The sequence below is a fragment of the Podarcis melisellensis genome, assembly GCF_964234715.1.
Source record: "Podarcis melisellensis genome assembly, chromosome: 5".
Taxonomy (NCBI): domain Eukaryota; kingdom Metazoa; phylum Chordata; class Lepidosauria; order Squamata; family Lacertidae; genus Podarcis; species Podarcis melisellensis.
Genome location: NC_138537.1, coordinates 4,106,242 through 4,119,244, shown reverse-complemented (window position 1 = coordinate 4,119,244; position 13,003 = coordinate 4,106,242). Strand labels below are relative to the sequence as shown.

The 13,003-nt window shown below is 46.9% G+C and overlaps 1 protein-coding gene across 5 annotated transcripts in view; it reads right to left on the bottom strand.

The window, feature by feature from the left end:
* The window catches only part of ARMC9 (armadillo repeat containing 9), an 88,783-nt gene that overhangs the window by 62,739 nt on the left and 13,041 nt on the right, over nt 1-13,003 (bottom strand). For 4 of the 5 annotated variants that reach the window (XM_081910917.1, XM_081910920.1, XM_081910919.1 and 1 more), the window contains exons 8-10: nt 10,367-10,524; nt 7,660-7,758; nt 814-849 (exon numbers count right to left, since the gene is read on the bottom strand). In XM_081910917.1, the coding sequence (XP_081767043.1) occupies nt 814-849; nt 7,660-7,758; nt 10,367-10,524 (293 nt within the window). The remainder of the gene's footprint in view (nt 1-813; nt 850-7,659; nt 7,759-10,366; nt 10,525-13,003) is intronic. The other variant, XM_081910921.1, reaches the window with a different exon arrangement.

Sequence of the window (13,003 nt, the reverse complement as noted above, 5' to 3'; positions counted from 1 at the left end):
ACTCAAGTTAACACCATGCAGTGCTGAAATGGACTGTAGTCAGCAGAAGGGTGATGTAACTCTATTCTAAAGGCTTGTTTTCCCTCAATCAGACTTAGTCCAATTCAGCCAGAGGTAGCCCCACTGCTGAACAGAGTGTGGATCTGGCACACTTTGCACCAGTTTTGCTTAACTCAGCATAACTTACACTTTCCATTCTTCCGATTGTTCCCTAAGAGGTCTTTAATCGAGTTGTTGGCATCGATCTGTCTCAAGAGACAATGGAGTGCACCTCCAGGGGTGAAGTCAAACCGCTGGAGAATCACAGCGCCTGCTGTGGCCGCAGTGATCGGTATCTTGTAACTGCTGCCTCCCAGGTTGCTTTTGCTGTGTTAGCAGCACCAAAGTGACCTCCCTGGGGCACAAGGCTGGGCAGCGTGTATGGAGGTCTGAGCAGCGTGTATGGAGATGACAAGACCCTCCTCTTGGCCTTTGGCACCAGCTTGGCTACAGAAGTTGCAGGAAGGAGGTGTACAGGGCGCCATTCAACCGCCTTAGGGACTCCACTCTGGATTTGTGTAGGGTTTACTCCTTAATCTGCCTATTATAAGGCACAGACTTAATTTGACTTGTAGTTGTACTGCACTTTCCCATGCAAGCATTCCGACAGATTTTCATGCAAGCATTCCAATACCTTTTGCCATTCAAAAATGTCACCGGTGCACAAGCAGAGCAAAGAGCGTGGGCTAAAGAGCCCGCGAAGGGGAGAGAGGACAGGAAAAGGAAGCATAAGGCAATGTGGAAAAGATAATAAAAGAAAATGCAGGAACTTACATATTCATCATCACAGGGGCTCATACAGCAATATCCCTTTAGGGGTAAACAGGCACACATTAAAATAAAAGAGACGAAGAAAAAGAAGAGGAAAAGTTAACAGAAATCACACAGAGATGATCAGCAGTTTAAAGAAAAATACAACACACAAAAATAACAATAAAATGAAAGTTTGTTAAGGAGTAAGAGAAAACAGATTTTGGAAAGGGACAGGCACCTGAGCTCCGACCATCTTAAAACCTGTGCTATTTCCACCAATATTCTTGTGTGTATCCACAAAAGACCAGGGAAGGTCTGGAAAAGAGGGTGTAACAGACGCCTTAAATTCATAGCTGTCAACGTTTCCCTTTTTTAAAGGGAAATTCCCTTATTCCAAGTAGGATTCCTCGCAAGAAAAGGGAAAAGTTGACAGCTATGCTTAAATGCCAAATTGAAATTGGTAGTGGGAAAGATAGAGAGAAAGAGATATCCGTGAGTTACCAACTATTCAAGGCCGGCCCATTCATTAGCCTTGGTAAGGCAGTAGCCTCGGGCGGCAGGCTGAGGACAGCTGGGAGGGAAAAGAGGTCCGGGTCCCTGAGGAGTGTGCTGCTCGCTGTCTCCTGCACTTGCCTTCATCTGTTCTGCCTCAAGCGGCAAAATGTCTTGGGCCAACTCTGCCACTACTTATCTTGATTTGAAGCAAGATGCTGCAACCAAGGGAGCTATTGAAACAGACCTTACGCTTGCAAACAGCCTGACCTCGCTCCAACTGCCGAGTGAAAAACTGGGAAAGGATCTGCCTCTCGCCAGCCAGTGAGCAAATATCTTGTGGCACCTCCAGTTAACAAGGAACGTTCCTGGTTCCTGGAGGCTTCCTTTGGCAGGCAGGCAGTTCAATGCCACTCTTAGTTCAAAGTTAGGCTGCACTTCTATACCCACTTACTGAGATGCAAGTCTCATTGAACTCAATGCAACTGTCTCTCTGTTTCGTTCCCCCCTGCTTGAAATAATATCTTCATAACTTCATGTTGTTTCATAAATGCCAAGGGAGAATATCAGCCTGCTCTAAGAAATCCACAAATAATAATCATACTGTTTATGTTTTAGGTAGGCTCGGGCCTATGCATGCATTTATAAAAGGTTTGATTATTGCTATTTAAAAAACAAACAAACATGTCTTAAGATGACATGGTTTGATTAGAATTAAAAGGTCTTTGCAAGTGCACCACAATAAAGGATTAAACGCCCAAAATGTGGGACGCCCCGTGGGCTTAGTCAGTCATGAAAGCAAAAAAGCAGAGGGTATTTCTGTTAAAGCAATTGTCACTGATTTTATGGCACTTCCTTCTCATCCTTTGTCCAAGGAGAAGATCGTGGGGAAGTCCAAGAAGGATCCTGGAAACGGCCTCATCCAGGCCTGCTTAGTTCCAGAGACAGCACCACAGCAAGTCTGTGCACAATCTGTGCTAAAATAAATATTGGAGCTCTGCGCCAGGCAATGCAAATTCTTCACCAAAACCACTGGATTCTACAACCAGTAAAAAACATGCAAAGTGAACATGAACTCCCTTATTTCTAAAAAATGAATCTTCCTGCACAGCTCATTCTGGCTGTGATCATGACAGGGAGGGACAAGGAACTGCGCAGAGCACCCTGCCCACTGAACATCTTGGACAACCACCTCCAGTTTCTGAGCAGCCCTTAACCACCAAGGCAAATGCAGCTGTGCATTATGATACGTTGGGATCTTGACAGGAGAGTACTTCTCAAGGAGATGACAAGAATGGGAGATCTACTAGGCAGGATGGCTATGCTCTGCCTCCACGGCCCAAGGCAGTAAAGCGTCTGAATGCCAGCTGCTGGACACCAGAGGAGGGCAGAGTGCCGCTCTTGTGCTTAAATCCTGCTTGCAAGTTTCCCACAAGATGCATCTGTTCAGCCACTGTGAGAACAGGATGCTGGACTAGCAGGCTCCAGGATGCTGGATCCAGCAGGCTCTTCTTATGTTCTTATGAGAACCTGGAGGGCTGCTTTTTGCTAGCCAGGACATATGTGACAAGCTCCAGCAGAATGAAGGAGTAGAATCCTGAGATCACTGAGTAGATTTGCCAGTCCCTAGTCTTCCCCCTTGTGAAAAACCTCCATGCACATAAAAAACTAGCAGAACAGGGAGAAATTTCTAGCTCAACTCACTCCCTGCTGTGTTAAGTTTTCTACCTGGAGGCAGTTTTTAAAAATGGAACCTCACATCTGAAGCCTCAAGTTTCCCCATTCATTCTATTATCGCTTTTTCATCTCATTCTGATATGTAGAGAAGGCTATATTGCTTTCTGAAAAGATGCAATATGTACTGTGAGCAAGGCAAGCTGCTGTGTTTTGTCTAATGAAGAGTTCTGTGTAACCTGAAAATTTACACTCTCCGGCATCAATACATAAAAACTCAGAACTTTGCGTTTGGGGTAGGGAGGGGGAGAGACTGGAAGTTTCTAAAATACTAGGTGGTGATTTCCATCTGCTTATTAAAATGTCTTATAAAAATGTCTCTGTGAAAAGTAAAAATAAGGGAGTTTCCTTATTAAATTGCAAAGCAAAGACAAACTTACTGTTTGCCAAGTGGATGGCTACCACACAATTGGAATTCTAACCATTTGCAGTAAACAGAAGGTACAAAAAAAATAAACAACGCAAGAATGCGTCCTGCTCCTTTGAACAAAAGATTAAGAGGTTTATACAATAATATGAGATCAACACGAGTTTCACCTGCCGGCACCTTTAAATGCAAAAGCAACATATGACAGTATGAGTGTCACACCTTTTAAGCTCCCAGGGCCCAACAATCTCATTCACTTCACTGTCTCTGGAACTTAGGAATGTCAAAGACTCATCCAGTGCAAGCGTCTTTACATCACTGGCTGTCTTTGCTTTCATTGGGTGCCGCACCCTCTATAGCAGCAGCAGTGGGGGGGGGACGACTAAGATGCAGGGCTGAATGTGGCTTCTCTCTTTGCCCCTCAAGATCAGGACTCCCCCTCCCCAGTGCCGGATTTAGGGCTGTACATGCAGTTTCCCCCGCCCCATGGCACCAAGCCGAGGGGGTGTAAAATAATATTATTATTGACAATAAAACCTATATTTATGTGGCAGGGGACCCGCCCTGTGGAACGCCCTCCTGTCAGATGCCGAAGAGATAAAGAACTATACAACTTACTGAAGACATCTGAAAGGAGCCCTATATAAGGAAGTTTCTAATGTTTGGTGTTTTTGCTGTACCTATGGGACCGCCTCTCCCGGTATGCCCCATGGAGGACCTTAAGGTCCATAAACAGCAACACCCTAGAGGTCCCGGGCCCTAAGGAAGTCAGATTAGCCTCAACCAGAGCCCAGGGCCTTTTCAACACTGGCTCCGGCCTGTTGGAATGCTCTGCCTCATGAGACCAGGGCCCTGCAGGATCTGATTTCTTTCTGCAGGGCCTGTAAGACAGAGTTGTTCCACCTGGCCTTTGGCTTGGAGCCAATTTGATTCCCTCCCCCCCTTTCCTTTTTCCTTCTGTGATGGAACTCCTGTTTGGGGACTCCCCTGGCTTTTTCTGGCCCACGTAGGACCAGTCTGAATAGTTGGCCTTGGTGAATATTTGACGTTTTCATCCCCAAAAAGTTTCTGATTCAAGCTTCTATTGAAATGAGGCTGCATTTTAATGTTGTATTTTAATCTTGTTTTTAAGTTGTATCTTAATCAATTGTTTTATATCTGGTGTTAGCCGCCCTGAGCCCAGTCTTGGCTGGGGAGGGAGGGGTATAAATAAAATTTATTATTATTTATTATTATTATTATTTTATTATGCTAGAAGCTGCCCAGAGTGTTTGGGACAACCCAGTCAGGAGGGCAGCATATTATTATTATTATTATTATTATTATTATTATTATTATTATTATTATTATTATGGTGGTGGCAGTGGCAGCAGCAGCAGCAGCTGTGAGGCTGCAGAAGGTGCAACCCCCCAACCAACCTGTTGCTTGTCTCGCCACTTTGGACAGTAGCTGATCTCCTCATCCTCTTAGGATGCTGCCTTGAAGCAGCTCACTTCAGACTGCTTTGCTCTCTGGCCCCAGCTCCCGCTGACATGTGGCACCCAAAAGGATGAGGAAGCATCCCAGCAGAAGCATCTGAGCGGCAGCTGGAGAAAGCATTGGACAGAAGACAGAAGAAGTGAGATGCAGATGGTGCAATCAGTGTTTGAGTGGTACTGGAAACCCCTGGAAAATATGAGGCTATCCAGGGACAAAGTCTATATAGAGTGTGTGTGTGGGGAGAGAGAGAGAGAGAGAGGGAGAGGGAGAGGGAGAGGGAGAGAGGGAGAGAGAGAGAGAGAGAGAGAGAGACTTGTGGCTCTCCAGATTATGTGGGCTCCAACTCCTTTTATTCCTCATCATTGGTAGTCCTGGCTGGAGCCGATGGGAGCTGTGAATCTCTGAAAGGCCAAAGGTTTCCTTCCCCTGATATTCAGAGGATAGGAGAGGGCCACCCACAGAGCCCAATGGAGACAGGGAAAGCAAAGGAAGAGAGTGTCCCCCTCTTCTTCTTTGGCAATCCCTTGTAGCCGAGTAAGATTGTCTTCCAAAAACACAGGTTTAACAATGAGTCCGTAAGTGACTGTGGAGGCCAATTCTGGATCCACATGTCCTCCCACAGTGGGGAGATTGGTTTCCAGGCAGGAGTTGTCCCCCTACAGAGACCTTGAAAGAGCAATTATTCAGGCAGGTTGGAAGAGAATCGGCTGATGATGGAATAACGAGGCATAAAGTAGGAGAGAGAGAGAGATCAACTGTATCAGAGGCAGCAGAAAGGTCCCAGACAAGGAGGACTAAGAAAAGGCCCATAGGTTTAGCAGTGAGAAGGTCACTGGTGGCTTCTGTGAGAGCAGTTTCTGTGGAGTGCAAGGGGCGGAAGCCAGATTGTAAAGGGTCAAAACAGAGTTGGAGGAGATAAAAATGGAACAGCAGGAGTAAGCAGCATGCTCCATGAGCTTTGAGGAAAAGGACAGAAAGAAAATTGGGTGGCAGTTGGGGGAGGAAGGCAGGGTCAAGGGATTAGAACCAAGATTCTCAAGAAGTTTAAATATGATCCCATTATTACAGTCTCCAGGTTTTCTGTACTTGCTGAGAATCACAAACTGCACACAGAACCCAGTCCATATTTCCACCAGATATGGCTGGCTGGATTTGGAAGACCTGGTTCAAAGAGTCACAAACTCACTCAACAGATGGCCTTGCTAAAGCACTCACTCGCAACTTCAGTTTCCTGTCTGTAAAAATGAGAACAAATAGTGCCCTACCTCCCATTCATGTTTTATAAGCAAGCAAATTAAAAGCTTTACAGTGGCTCTCAAACTTCTTGCGCCTGGACAACTTGAAAATTGCCAAGGGTCTTGGCAGACCACTTAATGATTTTTCTGCCTGTTGTTTAGCCACTGCAAAGTGCTGTGCTAAATATTAAATATTTTTCTTCAAAAAAATTAGGAATTCTTTTTTAATACAATAATATACCATTAAAAATCAATATGAATATTTTTAGGAACAGGGTGCTATCCTTTTTGTTTATTAATGGAGAATTCCCACTCGGAGTCACTCTCTTGCTCATGCATTAGCTTGGCTCCTTCCCTCTGACTTTTCCACTCCTTTCCTATTTCCCCCCCACTCAGGAACTTCCCCAGATGTCATAAACTGGTTGAATACAGAAGTATGGTGGAGGAACCAGCTGGGAAACCACCAAAGAAAAGGCTCAGAGTCCGGGGTGTGGTGGTAGGAGAACAATGAGTAGTCAGAGGGAGAAGTCTGGGAAGAGGAGGTGTCGGAAGGTGAAGAGGTTGGTTTCCAGGCAGGAGTTGTCCCCCTACAGAGACCTTGAAAGAGCAATTATTCAGGCAGGTTGGAAGAGAATCGGCTGATGATGGAATAACGAGGAGGTGTCGGAAGGTGAAGAGGTAACAGTGAGCAGGGGGAGTCTGTGGCAGAGAGAAGTCTAGAATCAGAGGCGGAAGCTGAAGCAGGAGAGGCCAAGAGGCAGAGATGAGTCAGGCTGCTGAAGAGTCGTCAGTGTCTCCGCCTGCTGCTGCGACAAGCTCCCCTCCTGCCTGGTCTCCCAGAACCAGAAGAGGCATAAAAAGGGCGGAGCAGCAGTTGACTGCATGCAGGTGCAATCTCTGACTGCTTGGAAAAAGCTCTGGTGAGGAGGCAGGGACTTTTAGTCTCAGCAACCAATTTTCATGGAGGAAGACGACCAGGAATGCGCTGCTCTGCTCATTCGGCCTGGCACTCAACCAAGTCTGTGAAGGTCATGTTTTTGCTCATAAAGAGTTAACTCCCTCTTTGAACTATGTGATTACTGGTCTATGTGATTGCGGCATTCTCCTATGACACCAGCCATGGCTTTGTTCCTCGGGGGAAGGCAGAGCAAACTCCCATCACAACTGGCCTGCCCTACCCACCAAGGTTCGAAGATCAACAGAGGGGCCACTGTGCCCACCATTCTCCACACACCTGAGCCCCCCACCTCCATGTAGCTACATCACTTTGCAGAGCTGCCACTGCAGACCACTTCAGTGACACTCGTGGGCCACTGACAGTCTTTGGGAACTGTTGCTTTAGAGAGTGCTCCGCACATGTAAAAGTGCTGCCAGTGCACCACATTCTGCTTTTGGAGAACTGGCAGAAACGACCCTCCTCAAGGCCATCAGCACATGACAAAACCGTCACAGACTTATGCACTGCTGGGGAAGCGTACTGGTTAGGTGGTACATCATTGTATGGCCACAGAGTCGTGGTTTTACCTTTTAACAAAGACAAGCGCCAAAGGTTATACTCACAGTTCCAGGCCTTGTGAAGTCTATGCTATGCGCTACGCTCTGCCTCATCTGGTTGCTAAATAAACGAACACAAACGCTCTGCAGATCTTCTGGGGTGATCTACCAAAAAAGGTAACACATCAAGTCAGTGGGAAATTACATTTTCTTTTGACCTCGGCTACTTATTTGCACAAGGAGGTGCCAAAACGGACCGAATGCCACCCTGCTCTTAATAGGTGTGAGGGCCAAAAAACGGGGGAGGAGAGGCTAGGAATGCTTGAGTCATGTCAGTAAAAGTACGGCAGAACAGCCATTCTGTGCTGTGCAAGCCCACCTTGACTGCCCCACACCAGACACCATCTATGTCATGCGTGGGGCAGGGGGGTGTAGCTCAGACACAATAGTCTGGCAGGCCAAATCAGGCCTGTGTGGGCCAAGGTTTCTCGCCCCTGCATTAAGCTCTCTGGTCACAACTGCCTCCAATTTCATTTGGCTGATTGCTCACATGGGTGGGCTGGAAAAAGTCAATAGCTATACAGTCATACCTTGTTTTGCAACCAGGATCCGTTCCGGAGCCCCGGCCGCTAGCCAAAAAGGACACAGGACAAAGTGATGCATCTGCACATGGAGCGGTTTGAGCTTCTGCGCATGTGGAAAACCCAGAAGTAACCTGTTCCGGTACTTCCAGGTTTGCCGCGGACGTTCGCCAGAATGGACGCTAGACAAGGCGGACGTTCACAGAGGTATTACTGTAAAGACCATGTAAAGCTTGAATGAGTTTTAACATAAGACTCAAATCCTAAGTTGTACTGGAATCAATGGGGCAAGGTTTGCAGTGTGACCTAACTAAGTCTGGATCTAACCCATAATCACTCTGGACTCTAATACTGTACATTTTTGTTTGTTTGTTTAGGAAGGTTCACATCAATGGATGAGTTTTTTCTTTATGCTCATTGAACAGTGATAATACCTGGGACCAGATAATATTTTCCTCCCTCACTTGACTGTCTTAGTAACCCCTTGGCATTTTGGAAGTGAGGAGGCAGCTCTTCGCCTCGCAAATGGGGGTTTATATGCTTGCTTGAGTCATTGGGAGCCAACTGCGCTGGTGCAGCATATTCCTGTTGGCTCCTGTTCTCTTGTCAGTGGGATTCTGTGTGATGCAGATTCTATTTATTATTAGATTTATATATACCACCCTGCATCAAAAGATAAAATTCTGTGGCTTCCTCACCTTGGGATGTGGGGGAAGAGGGGAGAAGGGCTGGTCTTCATTTAGCCTTTTCTGCCACTGTGATTGCATCATTGTATGAAATAAGTGTATGAAAGCCAAGATCATAAAATGCAAAGTGGGGTGAGCTCCCAGCTCGTTTCCAAAACGCCTTTGAATGCAACGCTCAGCTAAACAGCGCCACCACCTGGTAGAACTAGAACAAAACCGTAAACAGATTCGCAAAGAATGGGTGTTCAATTTTCTTGGAGCCCCTTGAGACGAGGCTTTTTAGCCTAGAGAAAAAGAAATTGAGAGGAACTAAAATTACCGTATTTTTCGCCCCATAGGACGCACTTTTCCCCCTCCAAAAATGAAGGGGAAATGTGTGTGCGTCCTATGGGGCGAATGCAGGCTTTCGCTGAAGCCTGGAGAGCGAGAGGCATCAGTGCGCACCGACCCCTCTCGCTCTCCAGGCTTCAGGAAGCTATCCGCAAGCCTTGCAAGCCCGGCGGGAGTTCCCGCGGGCTCACAAGGCTTGCGGGCAGAAGCCTGCAGCCCCGGCGAGTGTCCGCAAGCCTTGCGCGCCCGGCGGGAGGTCCTGCCAAGCGCGTAAGGCTTAGGGCGGCAGCCTGTCGCCCGAAGCACGGGGAGCCCTCTGGAGGGTGCCCCGTGCTTCGGGCAGGTGTGCGCAAGGCTTGGGGTGGCAGCTGCGGCTGGGGGGGGGATAATTTTAAAAAATTCATTCCTCCCCCCAAAAAACGAGATGCATCCTATGGGCCGGTGCGCCCTATAGGACAAAAAATACAGTAGTTAGGGTGTGGAGAAAGTGTATAGGGAGAAGATTTTCTCCCTTTCTCTAGAGCTTGCGGTTATCCTGTTTAGGGAAGTTTTTAATATTTAATGCTGTATTGTTTTTAACACTCGATTGGGAGCCGCCCAGAGTGGCTGGGGAAACTCAGCCAGATGGGAGGGGTATAAATAATAAATTGTTGTTGTTATTATTATTAGCCACTGAAACTGAGTGGAGGGAGATTCAGGACAGGCAAAAAGGAACCACTGCATCTTACAGTGTATCGTTAAAACTACAAAACCTTTCTTCGTAGGGAAGTTTTTCCTGCCCCGTGAACATTCTGGCTGCCTTTTTCTGAACATTTTTGAGCAAACCCATACGCAGCATTCCAAGTGCAGTAACAGCGCAGATTTGTCATCACAATACTGGGAGTTTGATTTTCAATCTCATTCCTAAATCCCTAAAATGGAATTTGTCTTTTTCACAGCTGCCACTCACTGGAATGACATCCTCATCTAGCTATTCACTGCAACCTCCATGGTCTCTTCCTTGGTCATTCACTGCCGGTTAAGGCCTCAATTGCATTAATTCCAATTTATGTAGGCATGGCACTTCACAGGCAAGAGCCTCCTTCATCAGACCGATCTGAATAAGAAGTAATTGGCAATATGCAAATGCGGTTTATCCCAACCGCCAAATGTGGATGCTCTCAAGTTCCCCCTTACCATCTTGCCACTGACTGTGGCCTCAAGGGAATCCACCAGCTCGGCTGTCACCCCAATGAGGTTGTGGTAGTCAGCTTGGATTTTGTTGAACCGCTTGAGGTAGGTCATGGTTTTGCGTTCAGACTCCACCAGCTGCTGATGTAGCTGCTGCAGCATTTCTGTGAAAGGGAAGAAAGGGGAATTATGAGCCTTTCCCCCTTACCAACCGCACTGATATACTGAGGAATGACACAGTCCTGTTTCCTTCACAGCACTCCGGCTAATGCAAAACACACACGCACAATGCCTTCCACATGGTGTTGCTCAGGAATTCTAAGTAACAAAAAAGTGCAGTTTTGAAATCTGTGATTAAAATAAGTGCTGTTTTGAATGGTTCAGTGTGCCATCTCTGCATTTTAAATTGCATTTTAACCTGTATTTTAAATTGGTTTGTCCCCCTATAATGTTTTTACTGTAATTTTACTGATGTTAGCTACCCTGAGCCCGACTCTGGCCGGAAAGGGCGGGGTATAAATAAAATTTATTATTATTATTCTCATCATCATCTCGATCCAAAATGGTGCCTATTTGTAGCCAAGCACAGCCAGAGACTTGCTCCATGATCTCATCAACCATCATGCAAAATTTGGTCACAGTATCTGAAGAAGATTCCAAATGCATAGTGAACAAACTATATTATATAACATTTACATGGACACACAGAATATGCTGTTGGCGCCTACTTTGGCTAACAATCCAACGTGGTGACAAAAGAGCAGGAGGGAGCACTTACTCAGTTTTGCAGCACCAAGTATAATTGTCAGACAATATCCTCACCGTCATAAGACATAGACCAGGAGAGGGAGAATGTCCTCTGTCACCTCTAGATTACATCACTACCCTAACACTGAAACAAAACATGGGAGAGCGGACAGAGAATATCTGCCTCTAAAACTAGACAATTTAACGGTCTTGCTAGAACATTCTGTCTCAGCAACTATTGCTCAGGATAGTTAAGGTGGCACTTGTAAACAGAGCTGAGTATTTACTGGGGAACATTCAAATGAAAAGGAAAATCACAGAAATCAACTTTACAACAAAGCATTAAAACAGAACCGGTGTTTTCATTTCCCAGATAGAATCACTTCATGAGGAAATACTTGAAAACTCCTCTACTAGGACATAGAACAGCTTTTAGAAGGTGCATTTGAAGCCATATATATTATCAGGGACGCGGGTGGCGCTGTGGGTTAAAGCCTCAGCGCCTAGGGCTCGCCGATCGAAAGGTCGGTGGTTCGAATCCCCGCGGCGGGGTGCGCTCCCGTTGCTCGGTCCCAGCGCCTGCCAACCTAGCAGTTCAAAAGCACCCCCAGGTGCAAGTAGATAAATAGGGACCGCTTACTGGCGGGAAGGTAAATGGCGTTTCTGTGTGCTGCGCTGGCTCACCAGACGCAGCTTTGTCACGCTGGCCACGTGACCCGGAAGTGTCTCCGGACAGCGCTGGCCCCTGGCCTCTTAAGTGAGATGGGCGCACAACCCCAGAGTCTGTCAAGACTGGCCCGTACGGGCAAGGGTACATTTACCTTTACTATATTATCAGGAATCACCATCCCAGTACCAAAAAGGGACGTGTGTTTGCCTCTTACAACAAACGCCCAGCAGTTCTAACCTTTATTGGGGGGGGGCGCAATGGGGAGAGAGGAATTGCAACCTGCTTTAGGGTCCATACAGACATATGCAACTTGATTGATGGAAGCACTCACTGTTCCTTACCAAGTGGACAATCCTCTCGACGGGTTCTGCTATTTGAGAGCAGAAGTCAGCATTGTACAGCACAGCACAGATGTCTGGCAGCTGCACCATCGCAAATCCACTCACATCCCTACCCTCTGGGATGCTTCTTCTTTTCTTCTACTTTTACTAAATTTGTTAAGTTATTTTATCTTGCCCAAAGAAACTCAAAGCGACTTACAACCAACCCAAAAAACAGAGACACATGAAAACCAAGTAGGGGAACGGAAACACATTAAAAACAGCCCACCCACTTCTAAAAGGCCCCAGATAGTTAAGCATCGAAGGGCCTGGTTGCAAAGAAAAGTTTTGACTGGTGCCTCAAGAGATTTAATGATGGCACCTGACAAGCCTCCCTGGGGAGAGGTTTCCACAAACAGGGAGCCAATACTGAAAAGGCCCATTCTCATGTCGCCACCCTCCAGACCTCTTGCGGAGGTCGCACACAAACAGGGGTCTCAGAGGATGACTGCAGGGTCTGCATTGGTTTATATGGGGAGAGGTGGTCCCTGAGGAAGGTCTTGAGCTGCATTTCACTTATTTGTTGTTGTTTAGTCGTTTAGTCGTGTCCGCCTCTTCGTGACCCCCTGGACCAGAGCACGCCAGGCACTTCTGTCTTCCACTGCCTCCCGCAGTTTGGTCAAACTCATGCTGGTAGCTTCGAGAACACTGTCCAACCATCTCGTCCTCTGTCATCCCCTTCTCCTTGCGCCCTCCATCTTTCCCAGCATCAGGGTCTTTTCCAGGGAGTCTTCTCTTCTCATGAGGTGGCCAAAGTCTTGGAGCCTCAGCTTCAGAATCTGTCCTTCCAGTGAGCACTCAGGGCTGATTTCCTTCAGAATGGAGAGGTTTGATCTTCTTGCAGTC